The sequence below is a fragment of the Antechinus flavipes genome, chromosome 4 (assembly GCF_016432865.1).
Source record: "Antechinus flavipes isolate AdamAnt ecotype Samford, QLD, Australia chromosome 4, AdamAnt_v2, whole genome shotgun sequence".
NCBI classification, from domain to species: domain Eukaryota; kingdom Metazoa; phylum Chordata; class Mammalia; order Dasyuromorphia; family Dasyuridae; genus Antechinus; species Antechinus flavipes.
In genome coordinates, this window is record NC_067401.1 from 394040085 (window position 1) to 394059417 (window position 19333).

Sequence of the window (19333 nt, forward strand, 5' to 3'; positions counted from 1 at the left end):
GTGCTTGCAAAGGAATTTGAAAATAAATAAGAGAATTAGAAGAAAAATTGGGAAAAGAAACAAGAGGTGAGCAAGAGAGAGTGAGCAGCTTCAAAAATGAAGAACAAAATTGAATAAAGAAAAGAATTGCTTAAAAAACATAATTGAGCAAATGCAAAAAAATATCCATTTAAGAAAACACCTCTAAAAGTAGAATTAATCAAATGGAAAAAAGAAATACAAAACTAAGTGAAGAAAATCATATATTGAAACAGAAGCAGCTACACTCAAAGAAAGAACACTGGGAAATGAATATAAACTGCTTGCATTTTTGTTTTTCTTCTCGGGTTATTTATACTTTCTGAATCCAATTCTTCCTGTGCAAAAAGAGAACTTTTCGGTTCTGCACACATATATTGTATCTAGGATATACTGTAACCTATTTAACATATAAAGGACTGCTTGCCATCTGGGGGAGGGGGTAGAGGGAGGGAGGGGAAAAATAGGAACAGAAGTGAGTACAAGGAATAATGCTGTAAAAAATTACCATGGCATGGGTTCTGTCAATAAAAAGTTTTTAAAAAATTAAAAAAAATCATATATTGAAAACTAGAACTAGGCAAATTAAAGCTAATGATAACACGATATACCAAGTATCAGTGAAACAAACTTAAAAAGAAGGAAAAATGGAAGAAAAGCCAAAATAACTTATTAGCTGACCTGGAAAAGAAATCCAAGAAACAAATATTTAAAATTATCTGAAGGCCAAAAAAGAGACTAGATAATATTCTTCAAGAAATTATCAAGGAAAACTGCTCTTAAATACTTGAAATAGAGGGAGGGAAATTCCATCGATCACCTTTGGAAGGAGAGCCCATAAGGAAAATCTCAAGAAAGACTGCTACAAAATTCCAAAACAACAACCCCAAGGGGAAAAAAAAAAAAAACACTGCAAGCTATCATACAAAAAAAAAAAAAATTCATCAAAGGACTACAATCAGGATTACCCAGGATCTGGCAGTTTCTCCAATAAAGAATCAGAGAGCCTGGAATAGCAAATCCCAGAAGGCAAAGGACCTGAGGTTACAAGCAAAAGTTAACTACCCAGCTGGACTCAGTATCATCTTTTAGGGGAGGTGATGGAGCTTCAATAAAATCAGGGACATTCATTAATTTTTTATTGAAAAAACAGAAGTAAACAGAAAATTTCATTTTCAAACACAGGATTCAAGAGAAAAATAAAAAAGGGTAATTGGGATAAAACAAACATTATTTAAAGATTAAACTGTTTACATCCCTACATGAGAAAATGATGATTTTAACTCTTCAGAACTGTATCTTTTTTAGGTGTCACTAGAGGAAACATAAATAGACAGAAGATATGGATAAAATTGACTCTGATATGATAAAATTTAAACTAAGACATTTAAAGATTGGCAAAAAGATTGTACTGGGAGAAGAGGAAAGGAGAGGTAAAATGGTATAAATTAGATCCCATGACAAGGCAGAAAAAAACCTAATACAGTAGAGGAAAAGAAAGGAGGAGGATGAGCATTGTCTGAAGCTTAATCTCATCAGTTTTGACTCAGAGAAGAAATAACATATTCACTAAATTGAATGTAGAAATTTATTTTACCCTATAAAGAAGTAGGAGCAGAAAAGGGAAAGAAAAAGGAGGAGCTTGAGAGAAAGGAGAATAGAAACACTAGAAGAAAGGTGTAAGAGAAAATAAGCAGGGTGATAGAAGGTATATTAGGTTGAGGAAGGAGTGGGTCAGAAACAAAAGACAGGGTGGAAAGAGAGAACAAAACTATATACAGGGGAATAAATAAGATAGAAGGGAATACATAGCTGCTAATGGTACATATGAATGTGAATGGAATTAATTTTCCTATAAAACAAAAGTGAATAGCAGAATGAATTAAAAAAAAAACACAGAAACCTATATTATGTTATTTATAAGAAAGACATTTGAAACAGAGATACATATAGAGTGAGGATAAAAGGCTGGAGCAGAATTTATTGTGTTTAAACTAAAGCAAAATAAAATAGGAGTAGCAATTCTGATCTCAGATAAAACAAAAATAAACATAGATCTGATTAAAAGAGATAAGAAAGAAAAGTATCTATTTAAAGGGTACCATAGACAATGAAGTAGTATTGATACTAACTGTATTTGTACCAAGTGGTGTAGTATCCATATTCTTAGAGAAATTAAGCCAGTTATAGGAAAAAATAGACAGTAAAGCTATACTTGTAGGGCATCTCAACCTTCCCCCTCAGAATTAAATAAATCTAACTGCAAATAAACAAGAAAGAAAAAAAATAATAGAATCTTAGAAAATATGATATGATGAACTTCTGGAGAAAATTTAATAGTAGTAGAAAAGAATATACTATTTTTTCAGCAGTATATAACACCTACACAAAAACTATGTATTAGAGCGTAAAAACCTCACAATGAAATGCAGAAAGGCAAAACTGATAAATACTTCCTTTTCAGACTACAATACTATAAAAATTATACCCAAAAAAGGACTAGGGAAAGACTAAAAGTCAATTTGAAATTAAATAATCTCATTCTAAACAATGAATGAATCAAACAGAAAATCATAGGAACAATCAATAATTTAATTCATGAGAATGACAATAGACAACATGTCCAACTTAGGGGATGCAAGCAAAGCAGTTCTAAGGGAAAATTTTATATCTCTAAATATTTATGTGAGTAAAAAAGAAAGAGGAGACCAAAAGGACAATAAAAACATACCAAATTAGACATTTTGAAAATCAAAGAAGAAATTAATAAATTTGAAATTAAGAAAAGTATTGAACTAATTAATAAAAGTAAAATTTGATTTTATGAAAACCCCCCTAACAAAATAGCTAAACCTTTTGTTAACATTATTAGAAAAAGGAAAGAAAAATCAAATTTCTTGCATAAAAAAGAAAAGGGGCAAGTTACTACTAAGGGAAAAAAAATAAAGCAATAATTAGGAGTATTTTGCTAAACTGTATGTCAACATATGTGAAATATGAAATCTAATTGTAATGGAAGTACAATCCAAAATATAAATTGCCTGCATTAACAGAGTAGAAAAATTATTAGAGTCTCATTTTAGAAAAATAAATTAAACATGTTATTGATGAACTTCCTAAGAAAAAATTTCCAGAGCCTGATAGATTTACAATAAATTCAACAAATATTCAAAAAACAATTAATTCCAATTCTATATAAACTATTCAGAAAAACAAAGGAAGATGGAACCCTACCAAACTCCTTTTATGATACAAATATAGTACTGTTACCTAAACTTGGATGGTTAAAATAGAGAAAGAAAATTATAGATCAATTTCCCTAATGAATATTGATGCAGACATTTTAAATAAAATATTATCAGAGATTACAACATTTTTTTCAGCAAGATAATACACTATGATCAGGTGGGGTTTATAAGAAGAATGCAGATCTGTTTCAATATCAAGAAAACTTTTTATCATAATTGACTATTTCAATAATAAAGCTACTAGAAACCATATGATAATCTTAATAAATGCAAAAAAAAAAAACTTTTGACAAAATATAGTATCCATTCCTATTAAAACATTAGAGAAAAGAGAATAGAGGGAATTTTCCTTAAAATGAAAAGTGGCATGTATCTGAAACCTAAAGCAAGCATTATTTGTAATGGAGAGAAGCTAGATGCATTGCCAGTAATATCAGGGGTGAAACAAGAGTGGTCATTATCACCACTGTTTTTCAATATTGTACTAAAAATGTTGACTTTAGCAAAAAAAAAAAAAGAAATTAAATGAATTAGAATAGGTAATGAGGAGATAAAATTGGCATTCTTTCCAGATGATAAGATGATATATTTACAGAATTCTAGAGAATTGTAATGGGCTGAGGCTTGAGTTGATGCACTGAGGTCCCAAGCACATGAGGCTAAATAGTAATTGTACCATACTCTATTAATATATAAGCTTGGAGAAAGAATGGCCCCCTCCCACTCTTTGTGCAAGTCCTGATGTGTTGTATAGGAAATGACGATTTTGGTGGGTGGAGGCAGGGGAGTGGAAAAGGAAGGGGAGGAGAGACTGTTTGCTTTTGACATTGCCACGAGCTTTCTGTTTGTTTCTCTTCTTTTTTTTTTTTTTTTTGCTTTTACTGATGCAGTTGGGGTTAAGTGACTTGCCCATGGTCACACAACCAGGAATTGTTAAGTGTCTGAGGCTGGATTTGAACTCAGGTCCTCCTGACTTCAGGGCTGGTGCTCTACCCACTGAGCCATCTCCTCCCCTTCCTTTTCTACTCCCCTGCCTTCACCCACCAAAATCGTCATTTCCTATACAACATATCAGGACTTGCACAAAGAGTGGGCGGGGGCCATTCTTTCTCCAAGCTTATATATTAATAGAGTATGGTCCAATTACTATTTAGCCTCATGTGCTTGGGACCTCAGTGCATCAACTCAAGCCTCAGCCCATTACAGAGAATTATCCAAAAAAAAAAAAACTGTAGAGGCCCAGAACTGTGGAAAAATATATTTTAAAAAAGGTGTTAACTCAGTGGAATTGATGAGATGATAGTTTTCTAGTTCACTTACATACTTAATACTTACTATGGTGATATAATGGTTCTCTAGTTTATATATATTCAGTATGCTGTAGTGATATAATTTTAGTAAGGTATATGAGAGCTGAGAAGGACTGGAAAAGAGCCATTCCATCTTTGACCAGCATCATGGTGGTTGTCCTGCCTCCTTCACTCCTCCACTAAGGACTTAGGCTGATTCCAAGGTTCTCCAGAAAGCTACTCCAAACATTACAAAAAAAATCAAAAAATAATGAACAGTTTTAGCAAAGTTGCAGGGTATGAAATAAACCCACACAAATCATCATTTTTCTGTTACTACCAAAGCCCAGCAACAAGAGATAGAGAAATTCCACTTAAAATAACCATAGACAAAATAAAATATTTGGATGACTTTCTGTCAATACAAACCAGGAATTACATAAACAAATTACAAAATCCTTTTCACACAAAGTCAAATCCAAACAATTGGGAAAATATCAGTTGCTCAAATATAGGCCAAGCTATTATACTAAAAATGACAATTCTACCTCCATTAATCTACTTATTCAGTGCCATGCCAATCAAACTCCCAAAAAATTACTTTAAAGAGCGAGAAAAAATGACAAAATTCATGTGGAAGAATAAAAGATCAAGAATACAAAGGGAACTAAAGAAAAAAAATGCAAAGGATGATCCCCTAGCAGTACCAGATCTAAAACTCTATTATAAAGTGGCAGTGATCAAAATCATTTAGTATTGAATAAGAATAAGTATCATTAATAGAATGATGGATTAGTGAAATACGTTAGAAATGTATGGCACAATAATCAGTAATTATAGTAATCTAGTGTTTAATAAACCCCAAATTCCAGCTTTTGTAATAAGCACTTATTTCACAAAAATTATTGCAAAAACTGAAAAATAATGCCATTAACTTGACATAGATCTATATCTTAATCACCATAAAAAACAAAATCAAAATGGGTCTATAATTTAAGTGTTAAATGTGATAATGTAAGCAAATTAGGAGAGAATGGGGTAATTTATCCATCAGTTCTTTGGATAAGGACAGAATTTATGAACAAAGAAGAACTAGAGAATATTATGAAATGCAAAATGGACAACTTTGATTACATTAAATTAAAAAGGTTTCGTACAAGCAAAACCATTGCAACCAAGATAAAAAATGAAGCAGAAAACTGGGGAAATTTTTTTTAGCAAGTGTTTCTGGTAAAGGCCTCATTTCTGAAATATGTAAAGACCTGTGACAAATTTACAAGAATACAAGTCATTCATCTATTGATTAATAATCACATGATATGAACAGACAATTTTCAGGTGAAGAAATTAAAGCCATTTATATTCATATGAAAAAATGCTCTCAATCATTATTCATTAGAGAAATCCAAATTGAAACAACTTTGAGGAACCACCTCACTCCTCCCAAATTGGCTAAGATGATAAGAAAAAGATATTGATAAATTTTGGTTGTAGTAGTGGAGTTGTGAAATGTTCCACCTATTCTGGAGACCAATTTGTAACTATTCCCCAAAGGCCATAAAACTGTGTATATACTTTGATCCAGCACTGCCATTACTGGTTCTGTATCCCAAGGGAAACTTAGAGAAGGGAAAAGGACTAACATGTTCAAAGAAGTTTCTAACATCAAAGAATAGGAAAATAATCAATCTTTAGAATCTTACTAGTGAGTTCCTAGACTCTGTAATAAAAAAATGTCCAAAATAAATTTGGTCATTGTTCAATCTCTGACTCATGTCTGTTTCCCTATGTACATGCATGAGTGTCTGTTTTAATGAATAATTTTTATATCTGACCAATTACTTCAACCATGTATCAAGTTCCTTGATTGTAATGATCATGTCTTACCAGTTTTTGAATATCCAGCTTCTAAAAGACCTTCTTGCACAATCAGTCACTCAACACATTTTCTTAGTAGAATTGATATTAGACCAACAATTATCAAAGAAAGTAAAATATTTTAAATATTGTTGTCTTAGAAGCAGAATAATGGTATAATCATTATATATATACATACATATATACATATATATATATATATACACACACACACACACACACACACACACACACACACACAAAATTTTGACTGTAAAAATTAGGGGTCATATTTGACCAATTGAATCCTACTATTTTCTGCCACAAAAATAAAATCAGGAATCATAATTTTGAAAGATTAAGTAAAACACATCTCTTTTAACTGGAAATCTGGATTAAGAATGTTTGCTTTACAAAGATGTCTCGTCTGCCTTGTGTGGAAGTTAAATGCTTAAAGTGTGAGGAATAAATTGAACTGACAAATGATTTTCATTTTAAATTTGTAAACAGAAAGAACGGGAGAGAGGTTCTAATTTGGCATTTATGTTTCGACTGCCTTTTGCTGCTGGGAGAGTTTTCAGCATCAGTATGTTGGACACACTTTTGTATCAGGTAGGTTATATTTATAAATATGCAAATTCTTTGATCTGAGATTTCACTGAAATGAACCATTTATGTCAATTTCTCCTTATACCTAAATTAGTATCAGCAATGCAGGTCCAATGAACAAATAACACATTAGACATAGATATATTAATGGCACAATTTAGTGCTTAAAAAGCATTTGGAAGTTACATATTATTTTTGGGAAATATGTATAGAACTTTTTGCGACTGGTGGGTGTCTGAATATTTTGCTTTAATTGTGATTTTTAAAACAAATTTTGAGAATTGCATTAGTGTCTTTCCTTTATATGATAAAAAAGGGAAAATACTGTTTTCTTCTCATTTCAAATGTTTTTAGCTTCAAAATCAATAAATAACAAACTCATGTAAACAAATAAGTGATAAATCAATAAAATCTTACTCTTTAATCACTAAAGTAACTTAAAGAAAATAGCAAATCCATGTTTAGAAGGTAGTTAAGGAGCAACATCCTAATCATTTATCAATTGTGCATGCTTTAGAAATATTATTATAGTTGACTTTTCACTAGTATATTTTGACCAATTACTGAATGCCATTATTAAATTAGAATATATAAACCAAATAGTTGTATTGAGATCACCTCTTATTCAAATCTATTTTTATAATCTTTGGGTTCTGCCAATACTAAACAACCACAATATTTCATATTCATTTCTTTAGGTAATCAACCATGCTTTTAATATTAAATAACTTTGATAGAATTTAGTAACATTAATTTTAAAATAGGAGAAATACAACAGCTTCTGTTGGGAATTCTATGTTTATAGCTTTCTTGGGGCTGACAACTATATTCTGTTAGAGTTTTATTGAAATTATACTTTTTTTTTTGTTTTATTTATCTTTTGATAGAGTTTTATTGAAATTATATATATATATATATATTTGTTTGTTTTATTTATCTTTTGAAAGAGTCAGTAATAAGGCTTAGTGAATGGAGTATAGGATTTGAGAGTCGAGGAGACTTGAGTTCATATCTGAGCTCAGTAGCTCAGTAAACCTGAGCAAGACATTTCTCTCACATTCAGTTTTCTTATTCTATAAAAGATGGATGAACATATTATCTAACTCAAAGGGCTATTGTAGAAATCATATAAGATGATATATGTAAGGTTCTTTGTAAAGCTTAAGGTCCTATAAACACTAACTATTATTGTAATCATTTTTGTACAGCAGAATGAAAACAGTTATACAAAAATGAACATCTTAACTTTAGAATTTTTGTCTAATTTTGCCCAAAGACATGCCTATTGGCACTGTTTCAGATAATCTTGCAACTTTGGTCGCAGGGAGAAAGGGGGATGGGGTGGAGATATCATATCCTTTGTCATATCCAGTTAGCATGATTAGGCACCAAATATTCTTTAAATTTGTCAGAGACTAAATTCTATCTAGTAACTCTAGTAACAAAATAGCTTGATTTTATATTGCCCTTTAATTTTTGCAGAGTACTTTACATTTGTTATGCCATTTGATCATAATAACCTTGTAAGGTTGGTGTTACTATCTCTATATTATTGAGAAAATTGAGGCTGAGAGAAATTAAGTGATCTGAGGAGAGGGGCTATATAGCAAGGAGCAGGCTGAACTGGATACCTTTGTTCTCCTAGTGATTAGCTGTATTGACATCATATTATTACAGCAAAAATGAAAGAATTACAGATATAAAACTGGATTGGACACTTCTCTATCTCTTTCTTTGTTTCTGTCTCTCTCTCTTTCATGAGTTGAAAGATAACTGACCTCTTCAAGGGAATGAAGAGGATAATTGGGATTACCCAACTTTTCTTGTTTGAAATCTAGTACTTTCTCTACTGCACCTTGCTGGATCCCATATCTGAAGTTGTTCTTTTCACTTTTTGACATCTCTTTGGTCTTTGAGAAATTATTGAAGTTGTCCTTTCTATGTGATAGTTATTTGTCTTGATACCATATTCTGTTAGATAATCCACTTGTCACTACAGTATACATGCCCTCCAATTATATTCATGAAGATTTAATAGGAGTAAATTATTAGGTGTGTTTACAACAGAATTATGTGTTTCTATTGTTATGGTGTTTACTATGATCAGTTCCCAGCTTGCCTGACTTTCATTCATAATATTCAAGAATATTGAGAGATCCTAGTAGGTAATTACTTTTCTAACTTAAAAAAACCTAACAAACCCACCCAGCAATTTTAGGGGCAAATCTTGAAGAGAGACTACCAAAGCATACTATTTGTAAGGATTTAATATCATGTATTATGAGTAAATATTTTCAAAAAATAGAAGATAAATTATGTAGTTTGAGACATACTTATGCTAATAAATTTTAATTACTGACCCATAGGTGCAGTAAATCTTTTTTAACATCTATTTTTTTAGTCATTTGTGAAGGATTATATGATTTCTATCACCAGACTTCTGTTGGGATTGGATACTACACCGGGATCAGGATTTCTTTGTTCTGTAAGTTAAGAATATCATGATCAGTAAATTCCATAGATAAAAGGTTCTATCTAATAACTACAAATATCTTTAGATGGCTGTAATATATTTTTGACTTTTTAAAAGCTTGTCCAAATCTGATTTTATATTCTTTTGAGCATTGTCAGAAAAAAATTTGGTACAGCATTAATAATATCTTAGTTGATAATACAATTTCTTGCATTTGGATAACTGATCTCATATCTGATTTTACATACAGAAGAGACTCTAGAAAAAATGTTTGTTTTTTTTTCTAGTTTGATCTTTCTATTTGTCAAATGGAAGTTTCAAGTTTAAATGAGTAGTTCAAGCAAAGTAATTTTCTAAACACAGCAAAGACAACTTTCATGTACCTGCAATCTGATGTTTTCCTATTTTTTGAAATATGTATTTTTTTCATTTTAAATAGGATTATAATAAAAACTAAGAGATCATCCTATTTCTGAATTCATCCCTGTGTATTTTATATTTCTTCTCACTTCCAAAAAGTGAGAAACCAAAAGCAGTTGTAATTAAGATTTGGTGTGAATAAAGTAAGGATATTATTGCCTCATCATATTTCAACTCACTTGGATTTTTTCTAGACTCAGTCACTAGAAAATATTTAAACAAAATAATTGTCCTTTATTGCTCTTGATGTGAGCAACCACACCTGATATTTTATAGAGAAAGCAGTCAGAACTAGTGGAACTTAGTTGTAAACTGCTAGGTGTCAGTTTGAGCATTAATTCTATCCAGTCACAGTCTAGAACATGAAGCAGGAAAGGGAAACATTCAAATAACTAGAGAAGATACTAAGAAAGTGAACAGTTTTTCAAATACTTCTCTGCTGTCATATAGATTGGCTTCATTGCATTTTTAAATGTCAATTCCCACAACATAATCCATTACCAAATTTAATTGCAACAGTTCCCATGATGAAAACAAATACAGATGACTGAGATTATTTACATGATTGATTTTTTTTTTTGTGTGTGTGTGTGTGTGTGGATAGTGACAAAATCATCATATAGCAGTAGAGGAAGGTTAAGATAGAGTGATTTAATGGCTTGCCTAAGGTTACTCAGTTAATTATTTCCACAGAAAAAATTTCCTGTTTCTCTGTTCCATGCAATTTTTGCTTCCTTTAATTATCTCCAAAGTGTACTTTCCCATAGTCTAATTTGTAAAGTTAATTTTACCTGAATTTTGGGTTAGCACCCCAAGAGATTAATATATAATTTTGCTTGAGAAAATCAGTTTTTTATACATTTAACTGAGTTACTTTTAAGGGATGTGATGAATTATATTATTCTCTTTATATTTATTATCTTAAAAATATGAATACATTATTATCTATATTTTAGATGAAAATCACAGAGGATGATCTATGGATCAGAACATATGCCAGGCTTTACCAGAAGCTATGTTCTTCTACAGGTGATATCCCCATTGGAATCTACAGGACCGAATCACAAAAACTTAGAACATCTGAGGTTTGGACAATTTTGTATATTTCTTAATTTTTATGTCATTTAATTTGTTTCTATACATATAAAAAGTGACTAGTTATCAGACTGAAATTCATTAAGAAATTATGATAACTGGGAAAACTCAGGAACTCATGGAGTAGTGCAATATATAGGCTATTCGTGCTAGGATTCTATAAGATTGAAATTTGGAAATGATTATTTCAAAACTAAGAGAAGTACCGATTTTGGGAGTTTTTAAGATTTTATTCCAAATTCATCTTTAAAAGTTTCCTGTAGTTCTAGTTTTAATCAGCTCCCAAAATCCAGAATATAATTAGGAAATATCTGAATTCTAGGACCTCACACCTAGATATCCTATAGGATGTGAACGCTAGAAGGGATATTAAAGATGATCTTGTCTCCATGAATTGATGAAAATTTCAGATGAATAAGATGATTACAGAAAGATAGTGAAGAGAGATATCTCAGCCATATTTCAGCCCATCCCACTCCTTTTATAGATGAGAAACTCAGGGCTTCTCAGGCTCAGGTTAGTGACTTGGCCAAAGTAATCCAGATAGTAGCAGAACTAGAACTAAATCTTGACTTTTAGGTTCTTAAAACTATAGAGAACTAACTCATCTTAGGAATTAAGTCCACCTTTCTAGAGTGGGGAGCTATTCTAGAATGCATTCCTGAGAAAATATCCAAGGTGCAATTCTTTACTACGATAGATTCATTGGATCTGTACCATCTCTGCAGAAGTTCTAGACATCTAAGATTTGTCCATGTCATATAGATTACTTGCCAACCATTGGGACACTTAAAATTTTTTTTTTGCGTATTTTGATTATAGCTTCATCAAATGGTTCTATTTTTCACATTATTTAAATAACCCCTGGGAGAAATTAAATAGCATTCTGGCTTTCTGAGTAGCATCAATTACTGATTAAAATGGGAAAACACAGATGTTTTTGTTAGTTAATAGCCTTTATCATTGGCATCTTTTCTGTTGAAAGAAAGATTGTATTTAACATGGTAGGATAATTAACACTTACCTATCAGAACATTTCAGAGTAATTATTTTTATTCTTCTGATTATCTATTCACATCTAACATTTTCTTGCTTCATTTGAAAAAATGGAGGGTATATTATAAGTACACAAGTTAGAAAGAACTAATTAATGAGAGGTACACATGAGAGATAGTGAGGTACAAAGGATAGAGAAGTAAGTGGTCTTGAAATGAAGATAAAGTTTCAATTACCGAAAGTCATACATTACCTTTGTGATGCTCTTGGTCCTCTTCAAGAATGAAGAAAAACAACAGCAGCAAAGGGTTTTACCTAAGATCTCTAGGCAAAGAGGACTTCAAGAGCAGGTGTGGGAATTAACCTTTGTCACATATATTTCTTAGACATGTGCCTCGCTACTATTATGTATAAGTTTAAACTCAGTTCTCTCAAGGATGTTGTGTATATTTCTGGGAAAGAGTGAACTAGGTTTTTAGAATTTAATTTAAAAAAATTTTTATCTGATTTTATCATGTTATTTGAATGCAGTACTACTTGCCTTTTGGGGAATCAAGCTGCCAATTTGAGCAGATTTTAGGGATTGATATTATGCCTCCCTCCCTTCCTCTCTCCCTCCTCACTTCTCTTCCTTTCTTCCTTCCTTTCTTCCTTCCTTTCTTCCTTCCTTCCTTTCTTCCTTCCTTCCTTCCTTCCTTCCTTCCTTCCTTCCTTCCTTCTTTCCTTCCTTCCTTCCTTCCCTCTCTTCCTTCCTTCCTTCTTTCCTTGCTTCCTATTATTTAATTATTTAACAATGCCTTTAAACCCAAATCACTCTGACTCTCATTGAATGGCCAATAATAGATCTAGCCCAAACCTCTGTAGCTTAACTTTTAGGTTTAATGGTTTAGAATAAGTGTAAATCAGAATTGTTTTTTATTTTGGCCAGAAATTCTGAGGGTTTTTTACTCCAAGATTGATATTTCAATGATGATAAATTGTTCATCTTTTATCTAGGATTCTCAGAACCTTAATGATTTAATGAGCATTGCTTCAGATAAATTGAAAGCTGTGAAAGGTTTTAATTTGAAAAGGCCAAGATCACCCATTGCATCCTGGGCCATCACCAGTCATTTTGCCTTTTTTTCTTGCCATTGGACTATGGAATAGTCTGAAGAAGAGAGTGATACTGTCAAATTAATTCAACTCTGTCTCACTCAAATCCAATAAGACATCATCCTTGTGATGTCATTAATTCTTTTTGAGAACAAAGAACAAACAACAGTGATCCTGGGAAAGCAGTTAACCTTGTCTTCTAGGAAACACTGTAAGATGGCAAGTGTAAGACAAAGTGATGGTTGGCATTTGGTAAAGAGAGTTTCTTCATCTGAGAATTCCTTGTGTCAATTGAAATCACAACTTTATTTCTCATGCCTGTTAAATGTAAAACTTATAATTGCAAAAAAAAAATCTGTATGATTACTTGTATTTAAAGAAGAAAATGACTTTCATATTTAGGGGAAGAATTTCTACTTCAGTACTGTTAATTATGGTCTGTCAAATATATACTTTACAACATAGATTAAAGCACCATTACACAGAAATGTTTTCTATAACAAAGCCATTTCTATGTCCTACCAGATGGCTCATAGAAATTTTGCTTAGTCAATCAGGTCACAGTGAGTTCTAGTCCATGAATGATCCTATTCGAATTAGTCTCTATAAAAGTAAAAAGTAACTTCTTATAGTGAAAGAACATTATTATGTGCTGTTTGCATTAAGGTAGAGATTTTGTAATGGATGAGAAATTAGTCTTCAACTAATGTCAGTTCTTCCTAGCTCAAAGAAATGCAACTAAATTCACAAATAGTTTACCATATGAGGGGGAAAAAAACATAGAATAACATATAGTTGAAAGGAGAAAAGGAATTAGAGTTCAATAACATTTAATTTCAACATAGGAATTGGACATTCAATCCATCTATACTAGACTAGATTGTATAGTACTTTTTTTTAAAGTAAATATTTGTGGGGCACAGTGAATAGAGCACCAGCCGTGAAGTCAGGAGGACGTGAGTTCAAATTTGACCTCAGACACTTAACATTTTGTAGCTGTGTGAACCTGGGCAGGTCACTTAACACCACTTGCCTCTAAAAAAAAAAAGTAAATTTTGCACTTTTAGAATGACAGACAAAAATTAGTGTTTTGTAGAACTTAATAATACATTTTTGACATGCTGGTTTGGTTGTCATCTTTCACTTCTAGGTATATAATAACTGCTTTATAGCATCAGGAAATTTTAGTGATTGTGAAAGTATTTTCATTTCAAACAATGTCTATGTATAAATTAGATTTTAAGATTCTAAAACTTAATTATTAGCTGTAAGACAACACTGATAACTATCACTGTTTGTCACTTTCTGCTTCTGAAAATACTGTTGGTTTGCCATTAACTGAATTATGCTGATGTGCTAATTGTTCTACCTCCTACAGTTGTTCTGTATCCTTAAATACTTGGGCATCCGTTTCAAGAAAATAAACTCCTGTATACAATCTCTACTCACAGTATGATAAATATGAATCAAGTATGTCATTTTTGTCCACAAAGTTTTCTCTAAATTTAAGATTATAATTTTTAATTCTTAGTTGGACTGGGCTGAAGTTTGAAATTGATTCTCTAATTGTCATGCATGATCTTTGGCTTCTAAAGTCACAACCAAATAGTATATATGTAGGCAGTTGAAAATAGACTTGAGGCAATGATAGATATTGACATAATCAGTAAGTAAAATAAATGAAATGTGCACCTCACTTTCCTATTTTTCTATTTCTTATATGTTTACTTAACAAATGGAAAGTAATTACTATTATACAATTCAATAAAAAGAAGGTAAGAGGAAGGGATGCATCTGTATCCATGGAAAATTATTACAACTTTTATTTTGATCTTTCCAGAGAGAAAATATCTACATCCATCCATATACCATATAAAGTAAGCATTTAAGGGAAAAAAAACTCTCTGGCAATTCTTTTGCTATACTTATTTTTCTGCTATCCCTGTATAACAATTAGAATAAATTTACCTTCAAATGGGCCTATTTCACTAAAATGGCATGACTCAGTTCTGATATGCAAAGGATATGGCAGAAATCCCCATTTTCTCATTAATAAGTTTTAGAATATTTCCGATTTAAAAATTCTCCTGAAGATTATTTTTAAGAGAAAAACATGTATATTTGTTTATAACCTTTAATTTTCCATTTTTCTAAATGGACATTGTGAGTAGGATGGTCTTATTTGCTCTTTTTGGATTCCTGATTCATCTGTGGGCCATCTCAACTCACCGCTAAGGAATCACCAAATAAACTCTTTGTCAAGAAAAATCTCATTACAGATATTGTAGTGCATCAAGATTCAAGTTCCAAGTGTACAAGGAGCTGAGGAGCCAAGTCCATTACTTAATCTTGTGATTACTGTGCACAATGTTCTCCTGGTTCTGCCAACTTCACTCAGCATCAGTTATGAATCACTGATAGTTGACTCATCTATCAGTATGATAGATGTTCAGTAAATTTCATTAAAATACTTTAAGGGATTATTCTTGGATGGGATACCAATAGGTTATATATAAATGATAACAAAATTGTAGCTTAATTCAAAGGTCTGCCTCTAATATTTTTCCACTGTGTTAAATAAAAGACTTTTGAGAGATAATGATAAAATTATACCAGATCACTTTCCACTTGGCCTTTGCTACCAGTTCATCTTCTTTTTGGTCTAAGAATGGGAGAAAATAAATCAGATACAATTAGTAGCACTTTTATTACTATATTTAGATGAGGCTTTTCTGCCACATTATTTCATGAGTTTAATATGGTCAGTATTATTACAGGCAGGTATATGACACAGTGGATAAAACACTCCACCTGGAGTTAGAAATATCTGATTTAAATGTGACTTCAGACATTTATTAATTGTATGAATTTGGGCAAGACATTAATTCTATTGTCCTCAGTTCCTCACCAAAAAAAAAAAAAAAAAAAAAAAAAAAAAAACTGAGAAGGAAATGTGAAGCAACTCCTGCATTTCCTCAACTGTAAAATAGGAAGGTAATAATAGCAATACCTCCCAGGCTTGTTATAGCAAATGAAATAATTATAAAGCATTTAGCACAGTATGGCCACCACACAGTAAGCACTTAATAAATGAATGTATCAAATATTATGATTATCTAATTTGGAGAGGAAAAATGTAGAGATATGATAGAAATTTATAAAATCATGAAGAATATGGTAAAAGACAACTTTCCCCCAAATGCTAGAGCAATGGGGGAGGAACAATGTGATAGAAGCTTATTAAAGCTCATTTTAGAATAAATTTTAAAACTTAATAATCTTTGCATGACAGACAGTAAGCAACACATAAAATAATTTTCCAAAGATGTTATTCATATTCATTATTTGCATTACTTTAATTTACTGGAGATATGGCATTCTCTTTTTACTCCACTGGTCATATATTAACTAGCTGTTACATGTGTGTCATAGCATTAAGTTCTATTGAATGAATCATAGACTTTCAGATAGGAGAAACCACAGAAGTCACTGGGTCCAAGTATATATGTGCTAACATCCTGTCTAGCTCAGCCCAAATGAGTGTTCATCCATATTATGCTTGGAAACTCTAGCACAAGGAAAGGCACAACTTCTTTTGGAAGCTATGTTTTGCTGTCACTAATTAAAATCATTTTTGTGTAATGTTTATTTTTTAATTATTACTTTCCCCAAGTTCCCTAACTGGAGAGACATTTAACAAAATCAAACCAAAAAAAAAAAATAGAAATGAAAGGGAAAAAATTCTATAAAATGAAAACATATGCCAACCAAAGTTGACATTATGAAGCAATATTTTTTTTACTCTTTTATTTTTGCACAGCTTTTTTTTAAAACACACCTTTTTAACGAAAAGAGGGAGATTAATTCAAATATCTCTTTTTTGGGGAAAGTTAGGGACATTATAATTACAAAGAATTCAATTTCAAATTTCATTCTTGTGATTTTCTGTTTTTATGATAATTTGTATTGTTTTCCTGGTTTTGGTTATTTCACTTTGTTTCAGTTCATGTATATCTTCCAAAGCTTTCTGTATTTTTCACTTTTATAATTTTTCATAGAACAATAATATTCCAATAAATTCAAGCAAAACAAATTATTTAGTGATTCTCTAGTCTTTTAACATACACTTTCTTTACAGTTTGCTGCCCCCCAAATTTGGAGAGCACCAACCACTTAGATGTTTTCTTCATATTTGGCCAAAAACTATCTATCTGCAATCTCTAGACACTGATGTTAATTGTTGTTGGAAAAGGTCTACTCTGTGGTACAGTAGCTGCAACAAAGGTCCTGGAATCAGGACTCAATTTAGTTGAAATTTGGTTTCAGGCAGTTATTTACTAGCTATGTGATACTGCACAGGTCATTAAATCTTGTTTGCCCCAGGTCTTCATCTGTTAAATGAGCTGAAGAAGAAAGTGGCAAACCATTCCAATATCTTTGCCAAGAAAACCCAAATGGAGATTCAGATATGACTAAAGACTGAAACAACTAAACAACTGATGGGAAAACTTTTTTCTCTGTTGTTCTAGCTACACGTTGACTTCCTCCATTAGATACCTGTATGGCAACATCCTCAGAACTACTGTTATTTTAATCACTAATTTCTGGATATCTGCCAGATTTTCAATGTCTTTCCAAAATGTCTTCCTGACTCGACTATTTTTTTTCTATTTTGTTGCACACCTGCTACTCTAGTTATGGTCTAATCAGGGTAACAGAGAATCATATATTCTATATTTCTGAACTATATATTGCTATACATTATCCCTAACATTCCTTCAAGAAGCACTACTAAAAAGTAAAAAGAATTGGCTTTAGAATGTGGAAATCTGGGTTTAATTCCTAACAACAGATGCTGGCTATATGACTAAAGGCATGTTATTGAATTTTGAAGTATCTCAGACAATCTTGTTAAAGTAAATCACAGAAGAACCCTACTTTGATAGAAGTATCCTTAATAAGAGTTTCTTATACAGCTGAAGTCAGAGATTTTGATTTCCAAAGGGAAAAAAAAAATATTTGTTTGGTTTTGGTCACCATTTTTATTCAGAAGACTTAAATTCAGTTTGCATGCTACTTACCTTTTTATCATTTGATCTGTAGTGAAGGTCCCTACTATATCTTACACTTGTACAATTGAAATTTAAATTTCATGGGTATTTTTATATTTGTCTTGAATTTTTTAAACACCTATGTAATTCTTTAGGGTTATGTTTTTGTATTTAATGTTATACCTTGTTAGGCTTATCCCACCATTCTAGTCTGTTGATCCTGACTCTATCATGGAAAATATAACCTTTGTGTCTACTATAAATTTGTTAACCATGACTTCTGTGCCTAAATTTTCATTTATAAAAGTGTTGTTCAGACTACTTGGGGACAAGGAAAGTATACTGTGATATTCTGGCATTAAAGTGGAAATATTTATCTACTTGAACACCATAAAGGATTCATGAATTCATCAATATGTTTATTCTTTGCAACAGTACAGATTGCAATCCATCCATAGCATCTCATTTTAAATGACTGTCATCCATGTCCTCCCATAAATCGTTTATAAAGAAGATTTTATATATATATATATATATATGAAAAGTATCTGAACTTGACTAGTCTCCTGTCAGACATTAGATTTAGAGAATCAATAAAAGTTATTTTAAACAGAATTTTATCGGGAAATACAAATATTTTTGACAGAAAACAAGAAAATTGTTGACATAAGACTAAAAAATAATTTCAGGGGAAAAAAGAAATAGTAAAGTATATACTTATTTTCTTTGTTCCATCATTATGGAGGCTTTTCACTTAGGAGCATTGCTTTACAAAGGAGGTATTTTTACTATAAGAATTTTCTCTTTATATGTTGACTTGGACATTCTGTGTGTAGAACGAGTATAGTTCTGCTCTGTTATCCTCTTCTCTAGCTTCATGATCTATAATTCAGTTTCTCATCAGATGTTTTTCAAATTAAGTTTGGATTCTTCTTTCACATGGGTTGTTTGTAGTATAGTGTGCTCAAGTATAATCATGAGCACATACATTTTTGTACTCTTCTTTGAGTTACATACAATTTGGACTTTTGAAGATTTTATTTCATTGGTTCATAGCCCAGTAATATTGCATCATCAAAACAATATTAATATTAAAATCTAGATTATGACAGGGAGCAATTTGGGAATCATTGAAACCCTGTCAATTTCCTAAATGCAAAGCATCATTCTCTCTAGTTCTTG

The 19333-nt window shown here is 31.4% G+C and overlaps 1 protein-coding gene across 4 annotated transcripts in view; it reads left to right on the top strand.

Annotated features, from left to right (window-relative positions):
- KCNT2 (potassium sodium-activated channel subfamily T member 2) overlaps positions 1-19333 on the top strand; it is a 583045-nt gene that overhangs the window by 518055 nt on the left and 45657 nt on the right. For all 4 annotated transcript variants that reach the window (XM_051998719.1, XM_051998721.1, XM_051998720.1 and 1 more), the window contains 3 exons: positions 6923-7024; positions 9423-9506; positions 10871-10999. In XM_051998719.1, coding sequence (XP_051854679.1) covers positions 6923-7024; positions 9423-9506; positions 10871-10999 — 315 coding nt within the window. The remainder of the gene's footprint in view (positions 1-6922; positions 7025-9422; positions 9507-10870; positions 11000-19333) is intronic.